Raw genomic sequence first — 13,529 nt, forward strand, 5'->3', positions numbered from 1 at the left:
GGCCACCGGGTGTCTTGTCTCCCTGCCCACAGCTGCAGTCTCCAGGCGTCCCTTCCTGCCTCAAGTAGCGGCTCAGCGACAAGTAGGGGGATGTGAAGCCGCCGGCAGGCGCCTGGGCGAAGGGCAAGACTTTCCCCCTGCTCTTCGGAGACCTGAGGGCAGGAAGCCAGGTGATGGGGCAGTTTGGTCACATCCCATCAACTTTAACGGACCCATTCTGTCCCCACCCCCACCCCCACCCCCACCCCCACCCTCACACAGGCGACAAGATGAGGAGACTGTTTTCCTTTCTTCCTCCTCCCTCTCTTTCCCTTTTTTATTTTTAAAGAAAATAGCCATCCGGCAGAGGGGGCCCAGCTGTGGCGGTCTCTGGCCGCCAAGCGCGCTCAGCAAGGCGCTGCTGGTCCTCCGAACTCCCTTCCCTTCCCGGGAAGGCATGAGCCGCCCGGCAAATTCTGAAACTACCCAGATGCCAGCAAGGGGTCTCAAGTAGGGATTCCCAAGGCAATAATAGCAGGCAGTTGGTGAGAAAGCGGAAGGATTCTTCCTTGATCCCAGAATCTCAGGACCACGTTTACAGCCAAACCCGAGTCCCTGATGCGGTGGCCTCTACCGTTTTTCTCCCGTCTAAGCCACTTAGCCCCAGCTGGGCTCTTCTTTTGGGGTCCCTATCCTGTTCTGCCATCCTTCCGTCCTGGGCTAAGGATGAGGAAGAGTATTTCAAACTTCTCAGGGGACCCGGAGAAGCGAAAGTTTCTCCTTCGAACCCTTGGCTTTGCCCCACGGGCTTGGCCTGGATGTTGTGGATGGACCGCTGCAGCCGGGTCAGGAAGCAGACCAGGCCGAGCTCACAGGGGAAACCCTTTGCAATAATTGTTTTTCACACACATCTTCCAGCCTCTCCCCCATTTCTGCCCCCCAACGCGAAGACTTGCAAGGCCCGAGTAAAGGAAGAGCAAATCAAGCTTTGGTCACCTTCAGTTAAAATAATAATAACGACGACGACAGGGAGAAGTACCGAACGATAAACTCCACTTACGAGAAAGTGGGTAAAGGCTTAATCGGGTTTCTCCTCTAAAAGACTCAACCCTTCGGGTTAGCCTAGGCCGGGTTTCTTTCTAGCCCGGCGGTTGCACGGAGCCAGCAGGGAGGCAGTCGTCGCCGCCATGGCGGTCGGCAGCCCGCGCTCCCGCCGTTCGCCGGGAGGTGGCGCGCTCTGCTCAGAGGCCGCCGCCAACCTTCTCCCTGTTTCTCCCCCTTCTCCTTTTTCCCCCTCTCGGAGGCTCGCATTGAATCGGCCCTAACGATTCTCGGATCGTCATTATTTGTAACCATAGAGCATGAATTACCTCTTGAGGTCATCAGCGAGAATTTACGACTGGTCAACAAAAGCACGTGATTCCCTAACGCCCCCCCATCCCCCTTCCAACCCCCCCCCCCCATATTTGGCCGCATACATAGCAAAACGAAGTACAGTGCATCGCTATAATTCATTAATACATCATAAATCGTGAAGCACAGGGTTATAACGACCACGATCCACAAATCAAGCCCTCCAAAATCACCCAAATGAGCTCGTACTTTGTAAACTCCTTCTCGGGGCGTTATCCAAATGGCCCGGACTATCAGTTGCTAAATTATGGCAGTGGCAGCTCTCTGAGCGGCTCTTACAGGGATCCCGCTGCCATGCACACCGGCTCTTACGGCTACAATTACAATGGGATGGACCTCAGCGTCAACCGCTCCTCGGCCTCCTCCAGCCACTTTGGGGCGGTGGGCGAGAGCTCGCGCGCCTTCCCTGCGCCCGCCCAGGAGCCCCGCTTCAGGCAAGCGGCGTCGAGCTGCTCCCTGTCCTCGCCCGAGTCCTTGCCCTGCACCAACGGCGACAGCCACGGCGCCAAGCCCTCTGCTTCGTCCCCCTCCGACCAGGCGACCCCGGCCAGCTCCAGCGCCAATTTCACCGAAATAGACGAGGCCAGCGCGTCCTCGGAGCCTGAGGAAGCGGCGAGCCAGCTAAGCAGCCCAAGCCTAGCTCGGGCGCAGCCAGAGCCCATGGCCACCTCCACAGCCGCGCCCGAGGGGCAGACTCCGCAGATATTCCCCTGGATGAGGAAGCTTCACATCAGCCATGGTAATTCTCGCTCTCGCTCCTCTTTTTGTCTTCTCGGCTTTTCCTTCTCCGCGTTTGGGGGTGGGGGGAGTCGGCGAGGGAGAGCTTGGCTTTTTCTCAAATATAGATTTCTTTTTTTCGGAGGGGGAGAAGACTCTTAAGAGGGTCCTCACAGCTCGGGGGGACAGAGCCAAAAGAGGGCTTAGCTGGGGGGTTGAAGAAGAGTGTTTTTAATAATTTGTTCCCAGATTTCGCCTTAGGTTTTATTTGCCCAGCTGTACTAGCTTTAGGATGAAGGATGGGGTTTATGTAACATGGGGAAGGGTCCTGCTTGCCCCCGAAATTTTGAGACTGCTTTTAGCAGAGGAGGGGCGAGCAGTAAAACGAGCTTTCCAGGGCAAAAGTGCAACCGTTCTCCTCCCTCCCGGGGTGAGCGGCCGCCTGAGCCCAGCGAAGGGTGAGGCACAGGGAGGGAGCCAGAGACAAAGCCGGGCGCCTTCGCTGCGGGCAGAAGTGGGGGCTGCAGAAGGGGGCATCAGAAAGCAAGCTCGGATGCGGGCATCTGGAGTGGGGAGGATCGGAGCTGCGGTGAGCTGGGTGCCGGGGACGCCTGGGTCCTGCTCCACGCCCCCCTCCCACCCAGTGCCCCCTCCCTTAACCAGAATAACGCGGCCTCGCCGCTCTGCTCTGTCTGCTCCAGACATGACCGGGCCGGACGGGAAAAGGGCCCGAACCGCGTACACCCGCTACCAGACCCTGGAGCTGGAAAAGGAGTTCCACTTCAACCGCTACCTGACGCGGCGGCGGCGCATCGAGATCGCCCACGCGCTCTGCCTGTCCGAGCGCCAGATCAAGATCTGGTTCCAGAACCGGCGCATGAAGTGGAAGAAAGACAACAAACTGAAAAGTATGAGCCTGGCTACAGCCGGCAGCGCCTTCCAGCCCTGAGCCCGCCGGGAGGAGCCCGGGCGGCCCAAGAGTTCATGCCGCCCCCAGCCCTGGCCCCTCCAAGCCTCCTCGCGCTGCCGCCGCCCGCTGGGAACCGGTTCCCACGAGCCTGCCTCAGCCCGGGCCTTGTGTTACGATTTTTCGTTTGGTCTTAGGTCTTCCTGTGGCTCCCTCTCTCCTGGACTGGTTAATCTTGTTATTATTGTAATAATAATGATAATTATTATTTTCCCTCCATGCTCCCCACTCCCCTGCGCTCACCCCCAATCCGCCAGTGTTTCTGAATGTTTGTGTCTGTGGTTGCACTCCTTCCCCCAGGAAAAAAAGAGACTCGCATGTTTAATGTGAACTTTCCCCTCCCCATCTGTGTTATAACTTATTTATAAAAGGATGATCGCTGTATTTTGAGTTTCAGCTGGAAACTTCTCTAAAAGGGGCAGCAGTTGAGGTGGGATAGTGCCGCAGCGCGGGGCCCAGCTGAGCTGGCCTCGGAGACCGGGAGTCCATGACTGTGTCTCTTTCCTCCTTCCTCTTCCTCCTCTCTCCCCACTCCCAGGCCCAAGTTTCCTAAGGCTTGGTCCTGAGGTGGGAGGGAGCTAAGGGGGACCAAAGGGGTAATGTTGAAAAGAGGGAAGGTACATAGTGAGATTTAAGTTCCTGCCGCCTGGGTAGGCCCCACAAGGCCTGGTCTGGGAGCCTCAGAAAACAAAAATAATCCTCAGTGTAAAACGTCTTGTGTATTTCTCTGTGAATCCATGGGTCTGGCATAGAGGGCCCAAAGCTTGTAAATATGGGGATAGTCTGGGTCAGACCTATCCCCTCTTCCCTACCCATTTCGATTCCAAGACCATTTGTAGTGAGCGAGTGGATGCTGTGCTATGTGTGAAATCTGTCTTTGCCGGGCCTGTCTCAGTGATTCGCTTTTGGTATTTGTTTGTAGCTTTCCTTGAAGTCAAATAAATGTCTCCCCTCCTCCACTGCCCTTCCACTTGTCTTTTCTCTGGGGGCCTGCCTCTCCCATCACCAGACACACCCTAGACCATTCTTGGTAGATCTGGGGTGTGGGGAAGAGAGAGTAGGATGCTCCCCAGCAGCCCCTCTCAGCCTTCTAAGTCTCTGCTTAGTCAGTGGTACTTGGGCCAGGGGACAGGCTTTCATGCCTGGGGGACTGAGAGGCCCACAAATCCCACCTGAAGCTGGAGCAAGGGGCCAGGGAAAGGCTGAGCTGGACTCCACCCTGGCCTTCCACCAGCTGGCCGGAAAAGTCTCTGGAAACCTCTTCAGGAAAAGTAATTTGGGCCTAAGCCCTAAGCAGGCCTGCCCAGCCCCCTTGTCCCCTAGTCAAATCCCAATTCAACCCTGTCACCCAGTAGGCAAACCCCCCTCCAAAAAAAATCAGCTCAATTTCAAAGGTTTCCTCTTACCCTCAGTCTTCTCTACATTTATCAAGGGCTTCTTCTCTCCAGGGGCCCAACTGACCTGCCCTCTTGATTAGGAGCTGGGGTCCCTCCTAGAAGGCCCTTGGTTTCCCCTTCAGCCGAACTGGCCCAGGGCCCGGGCCCAGTCCTCTTCCATCCAAGTCAGCCTCCACCCTGAGTACAAGAGTCAAGTCTGGACACTTACCCAGTCCGTCCCTTCCAGCTTGGCCCAACTTCTTACAGGGCTGGGGGGGAGGGGGAGCTGGTGAGGAGGCTGCCGAGGGTCTTGGAGGCTCTACTGGGCCCTCTTTCCCCCATCCCCCTTGACTTTGTCCCCCTTTGTCCATAGCAAACTATCCCAAAAGTCGCTATGACATTTAGATGTCAAATGGATAGGGGTTTTATCTTGAAGTTAGATCGTAAAAATCGCGGAGAAGTCAGACAGATACCCCTCACTGGCTCGAGAAAGTCACGTGAGGTCCATAAAGTTAGTTTTATGGTTTTGGGGAGTTGACACCGCGCGGTATATTTCACATTCTCCAGAATGTTAAGTGACACTTTAACTGCTCGCTGTGGTGGGGAAGGGGGCAGAGGTAGGTGAGCGCTCTCCGGGCCCAGAAGGCGGTGGTGTGGCGGCAGCCCAGGCCCAGCTCTCCCGCAGTAAGTTGCTTCCAGCTTTCGCTTTTCCCCTTGAAACTGTGGGGCTTGAAACTAGGGGAAGGAAACCGTGCCTCCAGCATGGCTATAGGGTAATAAGCGGGGGAAATTTAGCCTGGTTTTGCACCAAGTTCTGACCAGCTGGGTGTCTGAAGTGGGGCACCTAGTTCAGTGTGATAAGGCCTCCGCAGTCGTTGGGTGCCTGGTTTTATTTGCAGGAGTGCTTGACTCTTTGTGGGCAAAAGGCTTGTGTGGGTTCCTTCAGTCCTCTTGGAAATTTAGGGGGCAAAAAGGAGGGGTGTGTACTGCTGACAGGAGGGCCCCATGTTGGGGGGGGGGCACTCCACTACTGGGCATCTTCAGACAGATGCCTCCCCACCCCCAGGAAAGAAACTTTATGACGTTCATTTGTCAGGGGTATGGGGGGCGAGCCGCTAGGCACTTTTATCTGGATACATCTGAGCTGAGAAAAAGCCTGGGGAAGGCTGAGCAGCTGCTGTGGGCTGCCTTGCACTGGCGCACTCTCTGGCTTTTAGAACTTTGAACCCATGAAAGGGGGTACCTGGGTTCTCTATGCCTTCATCAGGGCTATCTGGAATGCGGAGCAGCGTGCCTGCCTTTGCACCCAGCTTCAGACTTTTGGTCCCAAGCCAATCTGCTGACTTGACTCTATGTAGGGTCCTGAGGTCCCAGTGGGGAGAAGACAGAGGGGGGCATTTCCCTCAAATCCAAAACCTAATTCCTGGCCAGGAGTGGGGAGAATGGGAGAGCTTCTTTTTATAGATCCTTTCTAGAGGATCTATGTGTTTAAGCAAATCCCTAGCGATCCCTCCAAAAATAAAAGTTGCTGAAGAACACAGACTCCCAACTGTCGGGAGAGTGAAAGGGTCTCAGGAGCTGGGAGAGAAAATTGGAAAGGTGTTCTCTTTCCTCTCCTTTCTTCTTCTCTCCCTACCAGAGCCTAGAGGCCCTTTGTTTTGTGGCACCACAAACCACAAGGATTGCATTATTTGACCCCCAGGGGGCCCGTTATTTTCTAAGGATAAGCCACCCTCTTTCTGAAAGCCAGAGTTCTCCTCCTCACCAAATCGACCTCTCCATTTTTAAAGACACATTCAGATCAACCATCCCCTCATGCCTGCTTTTGCCATCTCTAGATATAGCTCACCAACTCCTGTTGTCCCTGGAATTGGGTCTGTGACAACTTAAGGGGTTTCTGGTCTTTGGGACCAGGAGAGGGTCACAGATCCTCCCCTTTTCACATTAAAGAACATCTACACTCTCTCCCCATCTCCGCTTTCTCCTGCAGCTGCTCTCTATTCCCTGAGCTCTCAGATCCCTGTCCAGGCCTAATTTACTGGACACCCTTCATGGGCTATGAGTGCAAAGAGGACAGAGGACAGAGGCTTTGAGTGCATAGGTGTCCTCCCCTTGGTGTGAAGACACATCTCTCCCAGAATGTTGAGGCATCTGTATCCCATGGAAAGGAGATTCTGCTCAGTTCCCAGAGGACATCATGCACCATTTAAAATACTAGTAAAATTTGGAGGCATGACTTCCACAAGTTTCCATTCTGGACAAGGCAAATGAGTTAAATAAGATGTAAAGGAAGAAGGTAATGGGCACAGAATCCGATGAGGGGACTCCTGGGCAACCCCATTCCTATGGTGCCCTTGGTCTCACTCTGATGCCACCAGCCACCCTCTCAGAAACCCCAGATCACCGGGTCTGCCGCTAAAGATTTTTTGGCCCCCTCCCACATCAGTTCTGCAAATTCTGATAAAGAATGTATGGGGCCAGCAGCCCAGGGACATCTGCTGGGCATATCTAGAGAGATTTTCTGAAATGGCAAAGGGCAGCTCTGGTGTGGGTGCCCACTTCTGCCACAATAGCCAAAACTCTTGGAGGATCTCCTCTTGCTCTGAGCAGATCCTAACTGGGGAAGATCCCATCCTAGCTGGGTTTTCCTCTTCCCCACTTCAGGTTCTGTGGGTAACTGTCTTCCATGAATCCCAGCAAGGATCTGTTGGGGGAGAAGATGAAAGCTTCCCAGGGATTTCTCATGCAAAGGAGCTATCTCTGCCCCAGTCCAAGTCTTGCTCTCTAGCCTTCCCCAAGATACTCTCCAAGTAGGCTGTTCTCTCTCTCCTCTCCCTGGCTGGATTCAGGCCCCAACCTTTTGAGCCGCAGGCTGGAACTTACTAGCCAAATCCTCATGCCCATCTGTGGGTACCTTCCACCTGGGGCAGGGTTGAGGAGACTGGCAGTCGGAGGGTAAGGCTATAGTTTCCCTTTTCCCTCTGAGGCCAGCTTGACCACCACTCAATAGACAATTTAATTTTTTGTTTCACTTGGTCATTTTTTATTATTATTTTTGTTTTGTTTCTCTGAGGCTGTGGTGTGGGAGGAAGTATAAAGAAGTGTAAACAGGAAAGCCAGCCGGGCCTGGAGTTCCAAGCACCCATATTTCATTGGCGGCTTCCTCTCTGTAACTGCTGCAGGGACACTTAACTCTTCCCTGGCTGTGACAAGTATTCACTGGGGTCTGGTGGGGACGGACTGGGGGGTGGGTAGGATCCAAGAGTAAGCTCCTCTCTTAGGATGGTTCCTTTATCCTTGGGTTTGAATGCTGAGGTGGACGCCAAGGATTCCAAATGAGGGAGAAGCGGACCACTCAGCACAGTCTCCCAAACTCAGTCCCTTTTGGGACAGAGCAAAGAAGGCAATTGCCTGTATGGGTTTCACAGCTTGGGATCAGCCCACCCAAGCAAGGAGAACAGGGCTAGCAAGAACACTTCCCCTCTTTTAGGGCAGAGCCTACTGGTCACTGTCTCCATTTTTTGGAGTTTCTCGGAATAATCAGATTTCGAGGCTGGGATCTGCCCACAGCGGGATTTATCGATTGCTGCAGCGCTGTTACACATCCATATTAATTAACCCAGACACCGCCTGGAAACCAAGCTGTTTGGGATGGGGGAGGGGAGAAATTGGGGGCTTTTAAGGAAAATGGACATTTATCAGTAATTCTTGCCCTGGGGCTCAGATTGGAGAATCGCTTCCCCACAAGAAACACGTGTCTTCCCCAAGCTGCATGTCCCTTGACTTCTCAGCAAGAAGGGTAAGCCTGACTTACTCTTCACAGTTGGACTACACACTTCTTCAGGGTGAAATTAAACATTTCCCAGGCCCAAACACTTCAGAGTTAGCTTGCCCCAGCACTCCCAATGGTGGTTGTTTCCAGCAGGACATTTTTAGAGGGGTTAACATCCCCTCCCCACCTTCCTTTCAACTTCCCCAAGGTGGAAGCTTTTTATGGCTTTCCGGCTTGTGTTTAGTGTTTGTTGGTGGTGGTAGTGATGGCCTTCTCCTTCCTCCTATCCCTCCCTCCAAAAAGTGATTAAAATCTGTTAAAGGATTTAATTAAGAGAGTTAAATGAAAAGGAAGGAGGCGCAAATGAGTTGGGGGAAAAAACCCACACCAAAGCTATTCTCAACGATTAAATCGCCATTTTAACAATATAATGGAGTTTGCATCCTGAAAGGGGAAATCAACGCTCATATCTCATCAATAATTCATAGAGTCCGGGATCACGAAGAGGTCAGCAGACGGGCCGAGCGCCGGCCTACTTGGGGCTCCGAGCCGCTGCCGCATACATTAGCGCCGCCGGCCGCACCGCCGTCACCGTCAGCGCTCCTACAGGTTTAGGCCGATTTTTTCCTCCTTTTGGCGAATTTACTGAGACCTAAATTTCGGGCTTCAAGAGGAAGTGGGGGATTCAGGAGACTGGAGAGGATTGGCCTTAGGGCCATTCTGGACCTGTCGGACTCCGAATAGATCAGCACGTTCCCAAGTTTTAATCTCTTTCTCTCCCGCTTCTTTCTCCTTCGATGTTTCAGGCGTCCTCTGTCCTATCTTTTCTCTCCCTAAATCTCCTCTTGGCCTCCTCTAGCTTCCCCCAACCCCCCGGCCCCCGCTGCAGAGCCACGCTCTGGTCTGAGCCTCCCTAGCTGCGGCCCCGCTGCGGCCTCTGAACGCAGCGGCTGACCATCCCTGACCCCTGGAGCCGGAGCCGAGCAGGGTAGGGACGAATGTGTCTAGAGAGGAAGGTACTTCCAATGCCCCAACACCGCTTGCCTAGTCAAGAGATGACCCAGGAAGGCCCGGTGGAGGGGTGTGGATTCAGCCTGAAAAAGGAGCGTTCAGGGGAGCAGAAGGGGGAAAGTCCTTGCATGTGGAAACATCTCCTTTTGGGGCCTTGGGGACACGGTGGAGCATAAACCCGATATATCGGAGCTTCTTGTCGTCCTAGTCTCTTTTTCTCTGTATGTGCCTCTTAACTCTCTCTTTTCTGTTTACAGATTCCCAAGGGTCCCTAGGGAAGGAAGAACAAAATCCTTCTCTGTGGGAGTTGGGGGCTTGGGAGGTGATATTTGGGAGCAAAGGAAAGCGAAAGAGGGCAGGTCGCTGCGCGGCCGCTGCACTAGCTGAGGCAGAGGCTGTAACGTCCCCGAGCTGCCAGCAGAGTCCGCCTTAGACCAAGTTCACAGCCAGGCTGGAGCCTTCTAGGCGCCAGCGAGCGGTCCGGCAAGGTGGCCCGGGGCCCGCTGGGCCTTGCAGAGCCTGGACCCTGAGCTCTCTCAAGCCTTCTGGGGCCTGGGCCCCCTCCGGTCCCAAGGAATCCTTCCTCCAAGCTCTCTCCACTCCTCGGCCCAGAAACACCCTTCTCCGTCAGGCCACTCTATGGCTGCCGTATGTCCTTTCGCCTGGCAACGGCCACGGCGCCCCCACTCTGGGGGACACAAGAATGGAGAGGGGTGGGTCGTCAGAAGCTCTTCCAGGCATCTAACATGAGAGACGGTGAAAATGCGGGAAATGGTGAAAAAAAGTCGGAAGTGCAGTTGGCATCTTTTCCCGAGGAGCAGTTATTTAATAATGGAAAAAGATTGACTCCTCTTTCCCAGGTCTAAGGCCCTTAGTCGGGGTAGTGGCGGGGCGGGGGGGGCGAGGGGGTCCGGGGGGAGGGGGAGACGGGGGAAGGCAAGGAAAATGGTTTGCGCTTGGGTTTCTGCACCCGGAGCGGCAGAATGAGACCCTGGGCGGTGAGGCCAGTGTTATTGCCGGAGGGGTCGCGAAGTTGGAGGGTCAAAAGTTTACAGCGTGCGTGAGCCGGCCGCGGCGGGGGCGGGGTGGGAGAGGGGTGAGAGAGGGGAGGAGGCTGTGTGTGTGTGCGAAGACAGAAGAGAGCGAGCGGGGGATGCTCGAGGTAAGGAAGACTCGTGGGCTCGGGGAGTGGGGTAGCGGCACCGAGAGCGGAGAGGCAGATATCTGTGGAAGAACTGAGGGAAGAAGTCCTCCTCCCCAAACTGGCTCTGGTGGCCTCGGGAGATGCACAAAAGAAAGCGCTCTGGGCATGGCCAATCCTCTACGCAATCTTCTTTGCTAAAGATAACCTTTGAGTCGCCATATAAAATTTAATTAAAACCTACCCAGCCGCACACATTTAAAAAATCCAATTACCCACACGTCCTTGTAGGACGTTTGGTGGGGCCAAGGAAGCCTTCCAAGGGGAAGACCTGACTCCCACCCACACCAGCCCCATCAGGCTTCCTCTAAAGGGGCGAAATAGCTGGATCCCCTAGCTCCTTCTCCCTCCAGGGAGGCTAGTTTTTCAGGGATTCCTAACCCCCAGGTGGGGTCCAGGCAATTGGAGTCCAGTAACCGTGGGCCACGACTAGAGGGAGTTTAAAAACTCCTATCCCTCCTTCCAAAGTGCTGGAGTTTAAGCAGTTGGATATTGAAAGAAGGTTACCTTAATTCTCTCACTCTCTCCCAAACCTACACTCGTGTGTTCTTCCAGAATGCCTCTCTTCCTGTTTCAAGGAGGGAGGGGAAATGAGAAGGAAAAACACTGAATGGCCTCACAGAGATCTTTCTAACTGGCGACCTGAAATGAACTTTCAATCTATGCATTAGGCTTAGCTCATAAGTACAATGCTTAGAGACACTGTAATTATAACACCAGGACATATGCTTATTTTGGATCTTTAAATGACTGTTTGTTGCATTATGAGATGTCATCGTTCTCTTCTAAGCATTTAATATTGGAGATGCTCTCTGGGTGTTTGTCCTGCCAGAAAAAAAGATAATTTGAGAGTTTTCATATCAATGCCTTTTGAAACATGGCCAGAAAAGATAAATCAATTTGACCCCAGTTGTTTTTTTTTTTAAACTAAACCAATTGGGTATGGGTCCTCGTTTCTACTTGGCCTTCAGGCAGATTTTTCTGGGGAGTCAGGTCAGGAGGGAATTCCTGGGTTCCAGAGGAAGTAGAGGTCAAAGCCTGAACCGGAGAATCTATTTCTATCTGTTCTTCCTCAGTCTCTTCCCCTCCACTGCAGGACAGAGTGTTAGCAAGTTAATAGTTTTGTGGAGTAGACTGGGTCCTGGGCTTGGTGGGGCCTCACAATGGGGAAGGGAAGACTTCTGCCATCCCAAGCCAAGCTGGGTGCCTTGGGATGCTTAGTCCCAACCTCCCCAAACTAGGGGGATACCCTTTTGGAGACACTGCCCTGAGACTTGAGCTGGGTGGAGGGATAATCACCTGATGTACTTATACTGGTTGAAATGTGTTACTGGCATGCCACCCATTTCTAGTCCTGTCCTGGAGGGATAAATCAAAGAAAATCTCGAGTATTTTAAGCACCTCTTTGATTTGTTCCTGAACCTCCTGGTGGTGGTGCTGGGGGTAGGCAAAGAGGTATAGTATAGATGGGAAGTAATTTTAAATAAAAATGGAGGTGGGGAGGATATTGTTTGATTTTTAAAGGAGAATTAAAGCATCTGAAAGCCAAGTCCCCAGGTTTGACCAGTGCAGTCCAGCCCTTCTCTCAGGATTCTATCTTCCCCAAACATGCTGGCCTGTGGACCAGATCTCAGCACCAGGAGGTGGAGGTCTCATTCCTGGGGCCCTACAGCTTGCAGTTCAGGCAGAAATGGGGATCTCTCTGGCAGTGAGGGGCGGAACAAAGCAGAGTGTGCAGTTGAGTGGGAATACAGGCCCTGTCAATGCGGCCATTTATAGGGGTTCTGGCTCAAGTCCGCTCTCTGGGACCCAGATCCCCACATTTCCACTTCTCCAGGTGCTGGTCTCCATCACGGGCTGCAAAGTGAACCCCTGTAGTTTTCTACCCACTCCCTCTGTGCCCCCGGAAGGAAAGCTGAGAAAAAATATTGAAATGATGGAATATCAAGGCGGAGGCGGGTCGGCTGAGTCCTTATTCGAGTGGGACTTTGCGGGGTAGGAGTTGGGGGAAGGGACGGGAAGATTCTGGCCAAAAGTAGAGCTAGAGAGGATGAGCTGAATCAAATTCCTTGCTCTGTCATTTTTCTCCCAAGTAATGACCTGCGCAAAATTCAATATGACCCAGCGAACTGCGCGAGCGTTATTATAGTAACTGCCTGCTCGTGGGGGAGGCCCGAGAGGGGGTGAACCGCAGGTCACGGCGTCTAAAAATTATTAAAATGTTCGAGAGCCTGGTGACGCGCCTAGCTGTTTAACAAAGACTGCCAAAGTATGAGATTAATACGAAAACTTGCACTTCAAAAACAACACACCAAAAAAAAAAAAAAAAAAGTCTTGTTCCGGCCACCAAGGGGGCCCCGGAGCTCCTCTGCCCGCCGCGGCGGTTCGGTTTTCCGAACACACAATAGTGGACGAGAGCGAGCTTGTCGGGGGCCGCGCGGGCCCGCGAGCGGGCCGGCGGCCGGAAGGGCGCGGGGAGCGGCCCGGTGAGTACTCCCGCCCGCGTCCCTCCGGGCCTTGCGCTCCTCCGGGCCGCTGCCACGCGGGCCGCCCGGGGGCTCGCCTCCCAGGCCTGCGAACTCCCTCCCTCGCTCTGTCCCTCCCTCCCCGCCGACAAAAGGTAGCGGTGGTGGCGCGCGCTGGACACGCCCGGGACGGCGGAGGGCCTGAGCAGCGAGAGGTCACTGCGGCAACCTGTGGCTGCCGGGAGAAGGCGGCCGGCTGGCCAGCGAGCCATCGGGAGCGCGGGGGAGGTGGCTCTGAAAGCTCGTGGAGCCGTGGTTTTTTCTTTCTTATTTTTAGTATGCGTATTGATGTTAGTGCTCTTCGCAGGTGGAGGCGAGAGGCAGCCTCCTGCTCTGGCCAACCTCGTCTCGAAAGTTGCTGATAAACCCAGTTCTCCACCCCTCGCGGCGGGACTGGCTGGGGTGGGGACTGCGACCCCTCGGTGGGATGGGCAGGTGGCGGCTCCCAGCGCACAGAGGAGAAAAATCTCTGCGCTCTGTCCCCAGGATCAACCCCACGGGCTCTACTTCCCACCCTCTCTCTTCGGGTGCTTGGGGGCACCTGGACTCCATCTCTTAAGAAAGTGTA

At 54.1% G+C, this 13,529-nt stretch overlaps 1 protein-coding gene across 1 annotated transcript; it reads left to right on the forward strand.

Annotated features, from left to right (window-relative positions):
* On the forward strand, nt 341-4,033 carry HOXB5 (homeobox B5). Its single transcript, XM_018064933.1, has 2 exons — nt 341-2,131; nt 2,811-4,033. Exons 1-2 carry the CDS (start codon nt 1,570-1,572, stop codon nt 3,056-3,058), a joined length of 810 nt encoding a protein of 269 aa, XP_017920422.1. The 5' UTR covers nt 341-1,569; the 3' UTR covers nt 3,059-4,033.

This window comes from Capra hircus, chromosome 19 (assembly GCF_001704415.2).
Source record: "Capra hircus breed San Clemente chromosome 19, ASM170441v1, whole genome shotgun sequence".
In the NCBI taxonomy this organism is placed as follows: domain Eukaryota; kingdom Metazoa; phylum Chordata; class Mammalia; order Artiodactyla; family Bovidae; genus Capra; species Capra hircus.

Bases quoted from the DNA above. Each gene is read 5' to 3' on its own strand.
- HOXB5 (XM_018064933.1), top strand. From the start codon at position 1,570: ATGAGCTCGTACTTTGTAAACTCCTTCTCGGGGCGTTATCCAAATGGC. The intron at 2,132-2,810 runs GTAATTCTCGCT...TGTCTGCTCCAG, and splicing joins GAAGCTTCACATCAGCCATG to ACATGACCGGGCCGGACGGG.